Source organism: Notamacropus eugenii, chromosome 1 (genome assembly GCF_028372415.1).
Source record: "Notamacropus eugenii isolate mMacEug1 chromosome 1, mMacEug1.pri_v2, whole genome shotgun sequence".
In the NCBI taxonomy this organism is placed as follows: Eukaryota; Metazoa; Chordata; class Mammalia; order Diprotodontia; family Macropodidae; genus Notamacropus; species Notamacropus eugenii.
In genome coordinates this window covers 56,110,522-56,128,304 of record NC_092872.1, presented here as the reverse complement: position 1 = coordinate 56,128,304, position 17,783 = coordinate 56,110,522, and the positions used below count along the sequence as shown (strand labels likewise).

General features: G+C 39.8%; 1 protein-coding gene across 1 annotated transcript; it reads right to left on the bottom strand.

Moving 5' to 3' along the window:
* Window positions 1–638: 638 nt before the first annotated feature.
* LOC140522752 (prostatic spermine-binding protein-like) lies at window positions 639–8,467 on the bottom strand. The gene is made up of 3 exons (XM_072638042.1): window positions 8,413–8,467; window positions 4,359–4,476; window positions 639–1,423 (listed from the first exon to the last, which is right to left on the bottom strand). Exons 1-3 carry the CDS (start codon window positions 8,465–8,467, stop codon window positions 1,063–1,065), a joined length of 534 nt encoding a protein of 177 aa, XP_072494143.1. The 3' UTR covers window positions 639–1,062.
* Window positions 8,468–17,783: the final 9,316 nt, after the last annotated feature.

Here is a 17,783-nt window from a genome sequence, read left to right as displayed (position 1 = left end):
AGGCTTGTTGTAAAGGTCAGATGAGATAATCTTTGTGAAGTGCTTAGCCCCAGTGGCTTGCTCATAGTCGTCACTATATAAATCTTATTATTATAGAAGGGGGCTCATAATGTATTTAAAGGAAAAGGTCACAAATTGCTGTCATTGCTCCAGTTTGCTTTGAATTTCACAGTTTACACAGCATTCTCCTTCCAACCCTCTGAGGTAGCTCAGTGCAAAATTATTGCCCCCACTTAACAGATGAGGAAACTGAGTCAGGGGTGGGGTAGGGTGGTTAGAGGCAGTCCACCATAGCCCCATAGGCCTAGTAAATGTCAGAATCAGGACTTGAATCCAGGTTTCCTTACTCTATCCTCAGTGCTCTAATATCTCAAAGTTCAGACAATGGACTTGTGGAAAGTACCAAATGTTCCTTGGATTTGAGTAGAGACCCTCCATGGCCTTTCATCTACAGGGAGCAATCAAAGATGACTATTTCCTAATCTTACTCAGTCCCCCTTTCCACAGCAGACAGTCACTCTTTTCTCTGTTTTGAGGGTTTCCTATATCAGAGTGAGAACCTCTGTTGTTCCCACATCTTGCCCCATTAATTGCCAAATTCATTTCCCAAAAAAAACCACACTTTACAGCCCAAGACACAGCTTTTGCAGAAGCTTTATTGGCTGATTAGACTTCTAAATTTCCTGAGGGTACTCTCCCCATCACAATCTTAACTCCTTTCCTCCTTCCCTTGTAGTCTAGCAGCTTCTGGGGGAGCCACATCACCTGGGTCGTGGGTATGCTTTTCCCTCCCAGATCTGAGGGTCCTTAGGCCAGCCATTGGGTCCAGGTCTCTGGAAGAGTAACCCAGGTCATGGTATATATAGATTAAAAAGAAAATCTCAGGGTAACTACAGGTTCTGATCTTTTCCTAGAAGGGATAAAGGGCTTAGTATAGTGTTCAGTAGTTGTAGGATGCTAAGCAATGGCATTGTTACGTTGAGGTGTCTTCAATAGGGACTCAGCTGAGGTGTCTTGGGAGGCACTTAGGTGTTTTCAGCAGGCCCAGCTGAGGTGTCTTCTTCATCCTGAACTTTGGACCGGTATGTCAGTTGTGTCAACTATTTCAGTTACGGCAAACATTTCAGGACTGTATGACCAATCAAATTCCAGCTTTTTGATACATGTAATTCCATATAAACCCCTGATGCCACTGAGCTCCATATCCTCGTAAGGTGGGTACTTGTCAAAATAGTTGCCAATAGGCTTCCCCGCTCTGAAAATTCTCCCAGTGTTGGTTTCCATCTCTATGAAACGGATGCAGACCTTACCCTGGCCTGACACTCTTATTATGCTTTCTCCATCATAGAGAATGATACGCGACTCACTGCCCCCTGAGACACCATATCTGGGACTCCATTCATCACCGATTTTTGCCTGTATGCTGCAAGAAAAGAAAATTTTAAAATTCCTTTGAACTTCAGAGTTATCTCCCCCAGACTTTTTCTCTAGATAGGGACACATTTCCCCAAAGTGGATTGTAAATTATAGGAGAGAAATTGGGGGTTGTCAGAGAATTTGGGGATTGTTTGTAGTTTCTGTCCTAGGTAATCTCCATGAAAGGTGATTCTAGAGCCCCCATTGCCAATTGCTATTTGTAAGACACTGTGGTGGACAGAATTCTGAACTTGGAGCAAAGAGACCAAGGTTCAAATCCTAGTTCTGACCTTTATTATCTGGATGATGTTCGGCAAGTGACTTTACTCCTTTAAGTCTCAGTTTCCTTATCTGTAAAATTAGGGATGGTAATATTTGCATTGTCTGCCTCACAGAATTATTGTGAGGAAAACACTTTACAAACGTAAACATGCTAAATAAATGTAAATTCTAATTTCCCTGTCTCCAGTTCAACATCAAGGCAATGATGAACCTTAAATGAACCTGTTTCCCATCTACAAAGTGTGGTGGTTGAATATTATTATCTTAAGGTCTATCACAGTTCTTACTTGTCTTATTCTTTCTTATATATTTTAGCAGCTCTTCCTGCCCTTATATTCTACATATGAAGAATCTGAAGCCAGTGATATAAAACCACTACCCTTTTTCCCCCTTATATCCTTTCCTACCCATTAACACATCATTCTTTTCTCCCTGCAACCAATTTAATGAATATGTATCATCAGGCAAAATCATTCTGCACAGTGGTCAGGAATGAGAATGTACGTCTGACCTTATACCACTAGTTTGTCACCTCATGTGTTTTCATCCAGTTCTTTTGAAGTCATGTTTGGTGCCTGCTTTGCTCAGAGTTCTCAGGTCTTCCAAAGTTGTCTCTCACTTTATTACTAGGATCATCATGTGAATTGTTGCTTATTTCACTCTACAACAGTCTTTCCACATTTCTCTAAATCTTCCATGTTCCTCCTTCTTTTCTTCATCAATAATCCACAATAATTTTTTCAGCTCAGTTGCCATGAGAAGTGGGACCTCTCTATGCCTTATCCCTTAAAATTGCCAAGGTCCTTGTGTTTGGTAATCCCTGCAGTGTGTTCAGGAGGTATGCTAAATCACTAACATGATTATTAAGATTTAGTAATGGATGGGGAAGCAAGGTGACACAGTGGATAGAGCACCAGTCCTACAGTCAGGAGGATCTGAGTTCAAATTTGGCGTCAGGTATTTAAATCAGGGTCTGTATGACTCTGGGCAAGTCACTTAACCACACTTGCCACCCCCCACCCCAACCACAAAACAAACAAACAAAAGGAAACACAAGGGTTAGTAATGGATAATAGAAGCTTTAGTGAGGGACACAGAAGAACTCTGAATTTCAGGTTGAGCACGTGCTTCTTGCTCAGTACATCTTATTGATACATCTTATCTCCAGTTTCAAAAACAGAGCTTTTCACTCTACACTCAACATGCCAAGGTAATAGAAAGAGCTTGAACTTGTCGTGAAAACACCCAGGCTCTGATACCTTCTTTGAATTCCACTTCTCTCATCTGTGCAATGTGGATGATAATGCATGCACTATTCATCTCACAGGTTACTATAGAAATGATTTTCTGGAGGGACATCCCATTATTCCTTCTTGCCACATCATCTGTCTCTTGCTAAGTCCTACCCTTCTGAGGCAATGAGACCCAATGATATAGAGGAAAGAGAAATTGATCTAGAGTCAAAGCACTTGGGTTTGAATCTTGGGCCTTCACATTACTAACTGTACTTGAACTATTGTCTTAAATTTCTTGTGCTTCTTTCTGGGCTTCTGGAAACTTCTCAGTTTCCTTATTTGTACAATGAATTGGACCAGATGGTCTCTGAGGTCCTTGCCAGCTCTAGATCCTATGATCTGCAAAAGGAAGGGGCTAGACTCAAAGATTTCAAAGCTCCTGTCAGTGATGACATTTGTTGATCATTCATTCTTTCACTCCCTCATGGCTTGGGACTAAAGGGGGCAGGAAATGGAAAAACAGGGAAACTGAGACTCATCCTTACAAAAAGGGTAAAGAATAGTGGTTATCTTTGTATCAGAGATGAGTCTGCCTAACTACCTGGCCAAAGTCAGTTGAAGGAGCTCTGGTTTCAGACTCTAAGTTGAGTTTCTCTAAAGTTGGGGTTACTGTAGGTCCGGGGATGGGAGCAGACAACCTGGAAAATGGAGAGGGTGATGGGCCTTCAATTCTGTCTTTCCCTATGCATGTGCTCTCCTACCCAGGCAATCCCAATGTTAAAAACTCTCTCATTTGTTGCCTATGTATGACCCCTAGTTTAGTTCTGCAGTTTATGTCCTATGTGAGTAGACGTATGTTGATTATAAGTCCTCAGAAAACAGAGGATCTGTTGATGTGCAAAACTGAGCATAGAATCTTTTGCAGTTAATAATTTGGAATCATAGAATCTCAGAACTGGAAGAGACCTTAGAACCTAAAATGTTGAAGCTGAGAGGGACCTTAGAACATAAAATATTTCCAGTCTCCATCTTCAAATCTTTCCATCTTCCAATATTTCCAGTCTTCCATCTGCAATACCCTATGATACCAGAGTTAGAAGGAATCTTGGAAATTGCCTAATACAATGCCATCATTAGAATGATGAGGAAACCAAAGCTTAGAGAGGTCATGACTTCTCCAAGCTTACACAGGAAATGAGTGGGACCTTTGGGACTTCTAGGCTAGAGCTCTGGTCTCCTGACTGTCTGTCCAGTGCTCATTGCCCTTACAAAGTCTGTTTACAGAGGTTACTTTTGTTGTGGGAAGGCTAAGGTGGATGATGGATAAGGAGTGGAGGCTGAAGCAGAGGGACTTTGCAGTGAAAAACCAGACTCATGGTTTCAGGGCAAGCTGGATCAGATGGAAGAGGCCTGGGAATTCCTTACCCTCTTAAGAAGCCCAGTGGTCCAAAGAAAAATTTTATGGCCCGCACAGTGTCTCCAAAATACTGCCCACTAATGGAGAAAAGGGTACCAGTGCCAGAGAGCTCCTCTGAAAGTACACCTAGAAGAGGAAGGAAGAGAAATATTGCTATGAGGTGTGACATGTGGAGGAGGATTAGGAGTTTGGAGATCTAGGAGATCTCCAAATGGTTAGTTACTATTATAACTCATTGGGGTGGGTCTGGGGAGAATCCCTAAGCTTCTCTGAGTGTCATTTTTCTGACTCAAGAGATAGGGCTAATCCTATAGGCTGACTACTACTATGTGCAGGACACTTCTAGGCAATGGGGATGTAGGCAAGAAAATAGTCCCTCTCCTCAAGAAATTCAAATTGTCCTGGGTGGGGGAGTGAGGCCAGGACAATGAGATGTATAGCATGTCCACCAAGAAGTCAATAGGAGGTGACAAAGTGGGAGAGAGTCCTAAGAAATGAGGGACTCAAGAAAAATGTCCTGAAGGCAGCGTCACTGAATAGAGGCTCAAAGAAGATAAAGGTTCTGTGGGGCAGTGATGAGGAATGACTTGTATGGAATGCACAAAGATAATGAAGTAATAGAGAGGTAGCATCCCCTGTGGGCTTTCTCCAAAAGACTCAGACTCTAAAGACTCAGTTGTTTGATAAAGGCGTAAACACAAAATAAGAATATTGGTTCCTCTTGATGAGGATGGTGTGAGGGATCCCTATAGGGAACTCAGGTGGCGGAGACATCTCAGCGTTCTGGAACTGCAGGCAGTTCCTGTGAAGCCAATTATCTGATGCAACTCCAAAGGAGTCGGGATGTTCATATTCCACATCTATCATATCACAGGATCTTTGATTTAGAGCCAGAAGGGATTCTAGATAATAATAATGATAATAGCCACCATAATAGCAATAGTTGGAGTCACACAAGCAACAGGATAGAGGACTAGACATTTTTGGGCACTCTCAAACCTTTCCAAAGCAGAAGTCATGCAAATGAACATAAAGCACCTTCATCTGTCTCTCTGGTCAAGCACGCCCAGAGTCCAAAAGATGGTAACCCCTTCCCCCACACCTATGAACTGGTGCTCACCAAGCTTGAGCTCACTCAGTATGTCTTTCCCCATCCCTCATGCTACCAGCAGTGAGGCTGCACTAGTAGACCCAAGGAGAGTGTTGCAACAAAACTCAATCCCGCATTCCATACTCCCTCCCTCTTCCTGATGCTGGGTAGACCCTACCTCCAGGCTGAAGTAGTTCTTTTGGACTAAAATGGGCATCCAATGCAGTGGCATCTTTCAGGAACAAAACCATGTGGGGAGTCGGGGATGGATGTGTGTGAAGGGTACAACCTTGTAGGACCAGCACTGAAAAGCTCTGAACTTGATTCCATGGTTGTCAGTGCTAGAGCGTTTAGCACCAAGAAAGCAGCTCTTTTAACTTCAAGTGCCAGCATAGAAAACTTAAGGGAGAGGGAGTGAAATAGGGCACCATGCGGGGGGCTGTGGATCACTCTACTAAATTAGGGGAAAAGAACATATCATCTAGCTGAGGCAAGTTCTGACCACCCAAAAGTCATGTGGGCCAGACACCTAGCCTGGTGAACTGTGATTTGTCCAGCATGGGAAGAGATCCCCAACAAAACCATGATCAAAAGGGAGAGTGTCAGAAAGTGAATAGGGGAAAAATGAGAAAAAAGAAATGAAATTGTCAAAGATCTTAGAAAGAAGAAAAGTCCGAGACCTTGAACATCACTTAAATCAATAAGGAAAACATTATCCACCAGAGGAAATATGATCTCCAGATTTGGTAACTGAGATTGGGCATCTATGAGAAAGTACTGCAAAGAAAAAGGAAATAATCCAACTCTTGATGATACAGAGGACCTTGAGAAACGTGACGAGAATGGGGATCCACAACATGTACCTCCTTGGTGAAAAAGGGAAATAGGAATTCTGAGGGCAGAATTTATGGCTTGCATAGCAAAAATAATGAGAAGAGAAAAACTGGGATCTGTAATGGGAAATCTCAGCAGAGAGATAACAGAGAGAACAATACATTGGGAATATAAATATACAGAAGTGAAGGACAATTTAGAAGAAGAGAAGTAAAAAGCAGTAACGTTAAAAGCAAATATGCACACTATGCGAGCAATAGATACTTATTTCAAAGACAAAGATACATTGAAACAACCTAAGGATCATATATTTCCCAGAAAACACAAGGGAGAACTAAGAAACTTCAATGCTATAATATAGAAATAATGAAGGGGACTTGTGAGAACAGCTGAACATAGAAAATGAAATGCCAATAGAAAAAATTCTTAAACTTTAGAAAAAATCCTTTAGACAGCAAGCTTCTAGACCCAGAGTGGTTACAATTCACAATTCAGTTAAGAAACAAGTTCTGCAAGTGATCTGGAGAAAGACTTTTAAATACAAAGGATATTTAAATAACACAAAACTATTCTATACTCACCAGAAGTGGGAATGAACAAGTAATTTTCAGAAATAGAAATCAAAATCTTCAATAGTTATATGAAAAGCTGGTCTAGATCACTATTGATTAGAGAAATGCAAATCAGAATGTATCTGAGGTACCTCCTCATACCTATCAGAAATGACAAATATTGGATGGGATGAGAAAATATAAGTACCCTAATAAATTGTTGGTGGGCTTATGCACTGATCTAACCATTCTGGAGAACAATTTGACCTAAAGAACCATATGCCCAAAGGTCTATAAAATTGTGCACATTTAGAGTTTTGACTTTTGACTGAGCAATACCAGTACTAGGTGTATACCCTAAAGACATCAAAGAAAAGGAAAAAGACCTATCTGTACCAAAATATTTCTGGTGGCAAAGAATTGGAAATTGAGGGGAAGCTTCTCAATTGAGGAATGGCTGAATGAGTTGTGACATATGACTGTGATAGAGTACTATTGTGCTATGAGAAATAAAAAGTGGGTGGTTTCAGGAAAAAAAAAACCAAACATGATTAGACGTATATGAAGTGATTCCACATGAAGTGAGAAGAATCAGGAGATCATTGTGTAAACGCAGTGATTATCAGCTCGGAAAGATTTGGCTACTCAGATCAGTACAATGATGCAAAATCATTTCCAGATACCTCATGATTAAAAACTGCTATCCATTTCCAGAGAGAACTGATGAACTGAGTGCAAATTGAAGCATAAATTTCTTTTTCTTTAAAAAAAATGATTAAGGCAAAGGAATTGATGGAACATAGCATAGTATTTATAGCAGAAGGAGGAAAAATTATTACTAAAAAATACCAATATTAGAAATAGGAAAATAGAAACCTAAGTCTCATAAATTTAAATGTGAATGGAATAATTAATTCAATAAAATGAAAAAAGATTGGATAAGTGAATCCTAAAAAGCAAGAGTAGCATTCATATGATCAGACAAAGCAAAAACAAACATTGAAAAAATAAAAAGGGATAAACTTGGAGGCTGTATTATAAAAACAACCAAAGAAAATAAATCAATATAATAATTAACTTTTATGTTCTAAATGCCTATGCATTCAAATTCCTAAAGGAAACATTTGAGCTAGACACACTATTGGTGTATGCTATGAAACACACTAATATAGTATTGGTGGAGCTATGAAATGGTGCAACTACCTTGGAAAGTAATTTGGAATTATGGAAATAAGGTGACTAAAATGTCTATACTCTTTAAACCAGAGATTCCATTTCTGGGTTTATAACCCAAGAAAACCACGGATAAGAAAAATGTCCCCATACATTCCAAAAATATTTATAGCAATACTTTTTTATGATAGCTAAAAATTGGAAACAAAGTAGATGCCCATCAACTGGGGAATGACTAACCAAATTGTAGTATTTGAATGTATGGGAATGCCGTAAGAAATGATGTGTGTGACAAATATAGAGACACATGGAAAGAGGAAGAGGTTTTCAGCAGGTGGAGAGATGCACATGGGGTAAGTCTGTCCCAGGAGTGGAGAGGAGCCTGAATAAATGCAGGGAGGGATCAATTCTTACCATGGAGACTACAGACTATTCCTCCTAAGAGGACAAGGACCAGGAAAGATTGCATGGTCTGGAAAGAAGATACAGTGGCATTAAAAAACCATTCAACCATATGATTTATTTATTTACATTCTAAATTTTCAATTTTTTCTTATGAACTTAATCACTGTCAACAAGTACAAACATTTTCATATGCAAAGAACAAAAATGTATGACCAGTCTTGAATCCAAATATGTCTTTTTCATATAGTTATTCTTAGAAGGATTGTAAAATTTAACAAGGTAGTAATAAAATTGCTCTGTTCATTACCACTCTTCTTTTTTCTATTTATTTAAAAGTATTTTATCGATGCTCTTTTTTTCCTGCCTTTCTGTTCCTAACTACTGTCTCCTCTGCTGTTGTTGTCTCCTCTATAACACTGAATCCCAAGCTCTCTCTTGTAATAGGTAGAGTCCAACAAAACACATCAACATATTGGCCGTATCTGAAAATGTATGCCTCATCCTGCACCTGTATTCCACCACCTTTCTGCCAAGAGGTGGGAGGTATGTCATAGAATTTAGAGCTGAAAGGAACCATAGAAATCTAGAATTAAGCCAAAAGTGGAGAAGTAACTTGTCTAAGGTCATCCAGCTGTAGAGAGCTAGGATTTCAACACTGCTCCTCTAGAAAAAGAGGATAGATGATTGTGTAGGGCAAAGATTACATAGTGATCACAGGCCTATAGATTTAGAGTTGGAAAGGGACCTTAGAGGTCATAAAGTCTAACCTGCTCATTTTACCGATGAGGAAACTAGGGCTGAGAGGTTACATGACTTGCCCAGAGTCATAGCTAGTAACCGATTAAGGCAGTATTTGAACTCAGAGATCTTTTCACTCTAAACCCAGAATTCTACCCATTGTTCTACTTAGCATCTCAAGGAACTCATATTCCTTTCTCCTATTCTGTTCCATGCTTCTCAAACCCCCTCAACCTTCCTAGATCTTAGCTTCTCATTTATGTCTCTGTCTCTGTCTCTGTGTCTGTCTCTGTCTCTCTCCTGGTCTTTGAAAGCTCTGATGTCTCTAGATCTGAATGTAGAAATACCATCCTCATTCCCATTGCTGTATCTTGTCCCTTAGGTCCTGGGCTCAGATCTCATCCTAGGGCCCATCTGTTTCCCCATCTGTTGCTTACCTGTTCTGGGCAGAGAGTGCTTTGCTGGTCTCCACTCACCCAGGTGATTTATACTTACCCATTGTTTATTTAGATGAGTGTGAGTTCTTCCTGGTGACAGCTGGCTTGGCCCAGCCCAGCCCTGCTTCCTGAATAGCCCTCCAAGCTTGCTTTTAGAATTGTGAGAGCTCCTCGTGAGAGCTGCCACTCAAATGGTGACCTTTGCATAGGGCTTACCTGAAGTTAGCTAAGAAATGTTCTTGGACGTGTAGTGCTATGTATGTACAGACACTTGCTGTATAGAAGAGAGGGTATAGGGGCAACAAAGAATTGAGAGCACCTTTTCTCCTCCTGCCAAGAGAAATTTCTACCCTGGACCCTGATGGATGTTTCTAGGCATTTTGGAGGTGGTCCCTAGGCCCTGAAGTATAGGTAGGGGATGCATCCTCTTAGAGTTGAAAGAATCCTGGATATGGACTCAAGTCCAATGTTTTGGGCCTTGTGTGACCAAATCATGTCCCATTTGACTGTATTAATTTCTCATCTGTATAGAGTGGGTTGGATTAGATGATATCTAAGGCCACTTCCTTTTCTAACAACTTGAATCTATGAGTGTATGGCCCATTGTACGGTGCTGGAGAAGAAAGGAATGATGGTGAGACCCTTTGGACTGACTCAGACAATGCCAAGTCCAAAGTCCTTACTGTTCTGACTTTCTTTGGTTTACGTTCTAAGTGTCTTCCATTTAACCATCTCTGACCTTTCTAGGCAATTCATAGTTCCCAGATCTCTTCTTTTTTTCTCCTTATTCTCACTCTCAATGGGCAAACAACGCCACTCTGTTGTCCAAAATCTTGAATCTTTGTTCAAGGAAATGAAACAGAATCAAGTCATGATTACTTCCCCAAGAAAATTGTTTTTGGCCCTTCTGATAGATTTCTATCAGGCTCCTGGGATGGGGCAGAGTAGTGGGGTGGGTTAAAGGAGAATGTCTTGGAAAATTCTTATATAATGAACTTCTTTTTCTCCATGCCCATTCTTCTAACAAAGTGATATAGAAATGTCACTCAAATTTATTGATGGGTCAAATTTATCCTTGTGAAAATATTATTGGGCAGAATTGTGTTATTTCATAAGCCTATTTGGTTAGTGTATTGAATTGGGGGAAGGCTTTGGAGGAAAATGTCCCTCCAGTTCTTTTCTTGTCTAATCATTCTCCCTGTTGTTTCTTTTCCTAATTATTATCAAAAGTCCCTTGTTCTTTGTTGACTTTTCTATGTCTCTAAACCCTAATGTTATTCTTATCTGCCATACCGCATGAACTGACTTCTGGCATCGTGGTGCGGCTGAAAGAATGTTGGTTGGGAAGGAAGCAGACCTCGGTTTCACTCTGCGTCTCGTACACTGACTTACTTTGTGACCTTGGGCAAGTCATTTGACCTCTGAAGGCTTTAGTTTGCCCTCTGTAAGAGGAAAGAGTTAATCTTTCAAGACTTTTTGATATCTGGAATTCTGTGCCATATGGGCTTCTCCATCTGTGAATACTTTGTATGTTAATTTGAGATCTCTCATACTACTGATGTTTTATATTCAGTGTTCCAAAGTCCTTACTGTTCTGACATTCTTTGGTTTACATTCTAAGGGTCTTCCAGCTTTGGATTCTCTTTTCTGCCTTCTAAGGACTCTTTCAACATCGATATTCTGCATTCCATGGTTCTAGTTGTATCAAGTGTCCAACCTCTTTAAGTTACTATATTTTTCAGCCTCTGATTGTGCAATACCTATCACCAAAACTGCAAGGTGACTCAGCCAGTTAAATCAAACAATGGGTCAATTCAATGAGCTTGATTTGACTCTGGTGCAAAAATATGTAAGGGGAAACGAATCAGACCTCTGATTTCATTAGTATAGTAAACTTTGGGGTGAGGAAACTGCCTCTATCAATGCAGCATAGTGCCTTCTCTGCAATGTAGGCTTAGAGAATTGACTAGAGTGCTGAGAGGTCCAATGACTTTCCTGGGTCACACAGCCAGTAAGTGTCAGATGCAGAACTTGAACCCAGGTCATCCGGTTTTGAAACCAGCTCCCTCATCCTCTTTGCTTTGCTTCTTTTCCTGAGGGAAGGTAGAAAATGTATGTGTGTATATGCACACACATGTATGTATACACACATATGTGTATACATATTCTTACATGTTTATATCTATGTGTGTGTGTGTAAGAAATTGCCATGTCCTTAGTGAGTGAACCATTGGGTCTCTTGAACCTTCACAACCTTCTTTTACATCATTACTTGTTTGGTTCCCTCTGGTTTGGGGAGGTGACTCGTTGCATAGAGCTGGCCAGATGCTAAATCTGACAATCATTTTGATTGATAGCTACTCCATCTATGATAATCCACCTCTGTATCTCACTGTTGATGAGATCCTCCTCTTTCTTTCTTTCACTCTCCTTCTCTTCTCTTTCTTACTCTCTGTCTTCTGTTTTTCTTTCCCAGCCTCTCTGTCTCACTTTGTCTCCCTATCCTTTCTTTTACTTTCTTCTCTCTCTCTGTATCTCTTTCTCTCTCACTCTGTCTCCTCTCTGTCTCTCTCTTCCACCTTCTGCTCCCCCTCTCCTTTCTTTTACTCCTTTCTCTGTCTTTCTCTCTGTCTCTCTCTCTTTCTCGCCCTTTCTCTGTCTTTTTCGTCTCTTTCTCTCTCCCCTCCCCTCTCTCCCTCTCTTCCTGTCTAAGTTTGTGTGTCTCTCTCACTTTATTTCTCTCTTTCTCTCTGTGTCTCTCTCACTTTGTTTCTCTCTTTGTGTGTCATTTTTTCTCTTTTTCCTCTCTGTCTGTCTGTCTCCTATTTTAGAAATTCATTCCCTTGGGGACCCCTGCCTCTTTTCTTGATGCTTGGGGTTTGCGTATCTTTCTATGGCTTTTGCTTTCCATACACCTGTCCTTCCTCAGTCCCCATCAATCTGGTTTCCACTACCCAAATGCTTCAGTGACTGCTATTATCAGCAACACTAATCGTTTATATTCAGAATTAATGACCTTTTTGTGTACACCTTCCATGACCACTTTGCAATATTTGTGACCTGATAGGAATAGGACTTGGCTTGGAACCAGCAGAGATCTGGGTTCAAACCTCTTCCCTCCACTCCCATTGCAACTTCTAAGTTGTATCACCTTGGACAAGTTATTTAACTTTTCTGAAGCTCAGTTTCCTCATCTGTAAAATGGGTACACTCGACCCTCACAGGAATGAAGTATAAAAGGCTTGCAAATTTCAGAGGACTGTAGTTATGTCAGCTATTATTGTTCTTCCCTTCTACTGGGTACTCTCTCTTTATCTGACTTCTAAGACATTGTTCTTTCCTAGTTCTTAGGGAGCTGACATGCTGTGATAGAAGGAGCATTGACTCTGAAGTAAGAAGGCCTTGGTTCAAATCCTGCCTCTGATGCTCGTTTTGTGTGTAGCTCTGGGTAAGTCCTTAACCTCTGTGGGCCTTAGTTTTCCCATGTATAAAATAAGAAGATTGTGCTTGATGCCCTCTGGGGTCCCTTCTGACTTTAAGTCTGTGATTTGTTCACTGCTTACTTTTCCAGCTCCTAACCTTGTTCATTTCTCAAGGTTCTATCCTTGGCACATCCTCTCCCTTCAACTTTTGTCTCTAGCCCTAACCTCTCTCAAGAGCTCAAAGCAAGCCACTTAACCTCTGATTCGGTTTCTTCATCTATAAAATGACAATAATGATGGTACCTACTTCCAGAGTTGTTGCTAGGATCAGATGAGATAACAGCTGTAAAGTGTTTTTAGCACAGTGCCTGACACAGTGTTGTGGTTGTTATTCAGTTGTTTAGTAGTGTTTCACTCTTCATGACTCCATCCGCCACAGCAAACCAGGCCCTTCTAACCTCCGCTATCTCCCAAAGTCTGTCCAAACTAATTTTCATTGCTTCCTTGATGCTATCTATCCATGTCATCCTCTGTCATCCCCTTCTCACAGTAGTCTGATGTAAGACTGTGAATACATATAAGAGTATTAGAGGCAAGGGAACTTTCTTTTCTATCTGGGACATAAAGGACACAGGAGAGCTAGAAGTGCTTAATGTAGTAATGTCAATGTGAGTTACAGAAGAGGAGTGAGACCAGACTGACTTTGGGAAATCACAGAAGGGTCAAGAACGGGGTTCACCCTGTAGTCCTGCAAGGCCATGCCACAAAGTATTACATAGTGGATAGAATGAACTTGGGAGTCAGGAAGATCTGCATTTGAATCATAATTCAGATACTTGCTGTATCTGACTCTAAAATTCTTGAACTTCTCTTAGCTTCAGTTTCTTCCTGTGCCAAATGAGGGGATTGAACTTGATGGCCCTAAGGCCCCTTCCAGCTCTCAGTCTATGATCCTATGATAGTTACTCTTTCTTGAGTACACCTGCATCCATAGGACACATCATCTATAGCTAGGATAATGGGGAATGAAGTTATAGAGTACTTTGTTATACTGGGTAGTTGATGCCAAGTGATAATTACATTCCAGTTCTTTTAGGAAGGACATTTCTAAAAAGTATGACTGAAGCTCATACTGGGACTAAGTCTTTATGGGTTTGATGAGAAGGATTACCAATATTAATGCTACATGAATGAGTTCAAAGTTCCCTAAGGAAGTAATGGATGTATGTCAATAGGAAGGTGGATATATCCCACCCAGCTTAACTCCATTGGTCTTCTCCATCATGCCACCTGGAACCTCACAATCCTGCAGCATAAAATCAGTCTTGGTATTTGCACCTAACTAGTACTCTGCCCCAGAGCAGCTCTGACTTGAGAGTGGAGTGGGGAACTCTTCCCAACACCTTGATTTATGGGTATCTAGGTCATCTATCTCTTCATTTCCTACCCAACTATCTTCTTTTGGATTTACCCATAGTGCCCCCAGTGGGGTACCTTCCCTTTCCCCCAACTTTATATCTTCCTTTTGTGTCTTATTCTGTTTAATTTTCAGCTCTTTGAGGGTAAGAAGAGTCTTTCTTTTTTGCTTTTGTGTCCCCAGTGTTTGATATGGTGCTTGGTACATAGTAGGCACTTAATAAATGATTATGGACTGACTGACTGTGTGTGTCTGGTATGTTCAGACCTGGTAGACTGATTTGTTAACATTTGTTGGAACCAACTCTATCCAAAAATATTAAAAATATTAACTTCAGGTACTAAGCTGTGAGGCTTCATATCTGGACTGTGCCATGTCTTCTGTTTAGAAGTTTTCAGGAGAATAGAAACCAGTGGAGACAGGAAACACCAAAGGAATTCTGACCCTTTGCAAGCTTCTAGACCCCTGGTTTAAAAGTCCTGCTCTCCAGCATGTCCATTTAGATGCATGTTCATATTGGGGCAATAGATATTCCTTGGAATGATTTCAGATCTGTTGTTGGAGCCTCTGCCGTGTTTTGGACCTTGATGCAATCAACACAATACTGTCTACAAACAGGAGCACCTCGCTATCCCCAAGGAAGCCTTCTTGACCTAGACTTTCTGTTGAATCTGCGCTAATAAAGTGGGGAATCCTTTTGTTAAGTGTAGATTCCGTTTTGTACCTTGCCTGATGTTTATTATCAGTGGGTCATATGATTTCTGTTGTTTTGTCTTCCAAGAACTGTTGAGCACTTTGGGTTTATTGATGGGGAACACTTTGTTTTAAAGGATCCGAAGGGCAGCGTTTTGTTCTACTGATTCATTAGCTTTTTGTAATTAAAAAATGATAAGTGCAGTGCTATTGTATATTCTCTGCTCCTTAAGGCAATTGCAAAATGGTAAAGATGTGGTGTGTTTTTGAATATTACCTGAGAAAGCTGGCTTATTTGTATTAATACCCTCATCAAGGATGCTCTCAATATGTTTCAGGATTATTCTAGAAGATTTTATAGAGACAGGAGAGCAAGCATGCACGTTGGAAGTTGCTGATGTTTCACTGTTTATCTGATTTTGAAAATGATATAATCCAAGATTTTTTTCCATACCTTTGGTATGTTCCACTCCTTTAGATACTTTGTAAATAAGTTTCTCAAAGCTTACAGTTTTATCACCTCTAGCAGAGATCTGCAGTACATATACTTAATTTAATTTATGCACTTTTCCCATTTTTGGTACGTTTTCTACTTATGTAAGCCCTCTGGGATTGTGATGTTAGGATCAAAGTATGATAGTTTCCGTATCCCTGATGGAGAAAATAAGTTGTTTTTATATACAGTCACAGAGACATACAGATACACAGATAAAAAAAAAAAATATATATGTATATATGTTTGTGGCATTTTTCTTCTGTCTGTAGTCCTCTATTTTCATCCTTGCTTGTCCTGGAGATGAATTTGTTTCATTAGTTACCTAGAAAAACTTTGTTTACATTAGTTTTTCCCTCCACTGCTTTTCTTTGCTGCATGAGATCATACCAATCATAATCATCTATCAACCATCTTCATCACATTTTACAAATTAATTTATCCTAACTCAGATTAAAATATAAATTTTTATGGCAACCATTTCTCTTTGACAAATAAAATCAAATCTTTGCTGACATTTTGAGGCTATTTCAGTTTTCTTGTTGCAGCAATTAATTTACTTTGGTTTAACTTCTGAACAAAATTATTATAGTTGGTTTTGATGTTATTTTTATAGTCCATTTCCCAAGTTTGATTTTTGAATAGCTTCTCTAAATAATTTGGGATAAATAATTGTATGCCACAATTTTTTTTCTCATTGCTATTCTTTCTTCTTCTTTATTATACATTTTGATATTAACTTTGGTTTGACTGTGTGTAGCCAGCTAACTCAGAAATCACCTCTGTGTCCATAATAAATGTTTTCCTATGTGTGAACATGTAGTGAATTTCATTCTTCATGATATTAGTTGTTTGCTATGTACAGAGCCTACCATTTTCTTTTTCTTAAATTTAAGTTTTCAATATTAATTTTCATAAGATTTTGAGCTCAAAATTTTCTCCCAGTCTCTCCCCTCCCTTTATCCCAAGACTCCGTGCTTTCTGATTACCCCTTCCACCAATCTGTCCTCTTTTCTATCATACCCCTCCCTTCCCTTATCCCCATCTTCCTTCTTTTCTTGTAGGGCAAGATAGATTTCTGTACCCCATTACCTGTATCATTTATTTCCCAGTTGCATGTGAAAACAATTCTCAACATTTGTTCCTCAATCTTTGAGTTTCAACTTTTCTCCCTTCCTCCCTCCTCAGACATTCCCACTGTGAAGGCAAGCAATTCAATATAGGCTATACATGTGTAGTTATGCAAAAGACTTCCATAACAGTCATGTTGTGAAAGACTAACTATATTTCCCTCCATCCTATCCCCCATTTCTTCTATTCCCTCTTTTGACCTTGTCCCTCCCCAAAAGTGTTTACTTCTAATTACTCCCTCCTCCCCTTTTCCCTCCCTTCTATCATCCTCCCACAGCTTACTTATCCCCTTCTTCCCTACTTTTCTGTGATGGAAGAAGGATTTTCATACAATATTGAGTGTGCATTATTCCCTCCTTAAGCCAAATGTGATGAGAGTAAACTTCACTTTTTCCCTGTCACCTCCCCCCTTTTCCCCTCCATTGAAAAGCTTTTTCTTGCCTTTTTTATGAGAGATAATTTGCCCCATTCCATTTCTCCCTTTTCCTCCCAATGTATTCCTCTCTCACCCCTTAATTTTATTTTTTTACGATATCATTCCTTCCTTTTCACTTACCCTATGTTTTCTGTCTATATGTATATAATCTGTCCAACTATCCAAATACTGAGAAAAGTCTCAAGAGTTACAAATATTATCTTACCATGTGGAAATGTAAACAGTTCAGCCTTAGAAAGTCTTTTATGATTTTTCTTTCCTGTTTACCTTTTCATGCTTCTCTTAATTCCTGTGTTTGAAAGTCAAATTTTCTATTCAGCTCTTGGTCTTTTCATCAAGAATGCTTGAAAGTCCTCTATTTCATTTAATGAGCATTTATTCCCCTGAAGTATTATATTCAGTTTTGCTGGGTAAATGATTCTTGGTTTTAATCCTAGTTCCTTCAATTTCTGGAATATCATATTCCATAACCTTCGATCCCTTAATGTAGAAGCTGCAAGATCTTGTGTTATCCTGATTGTATTTCCACAGTACTTGAATTGTTTCTTTCCACCTGCTTGCAATATTTTCTTCTTGCCCTTTGAACTCTTGAACCTGACTACAATATTCCTAT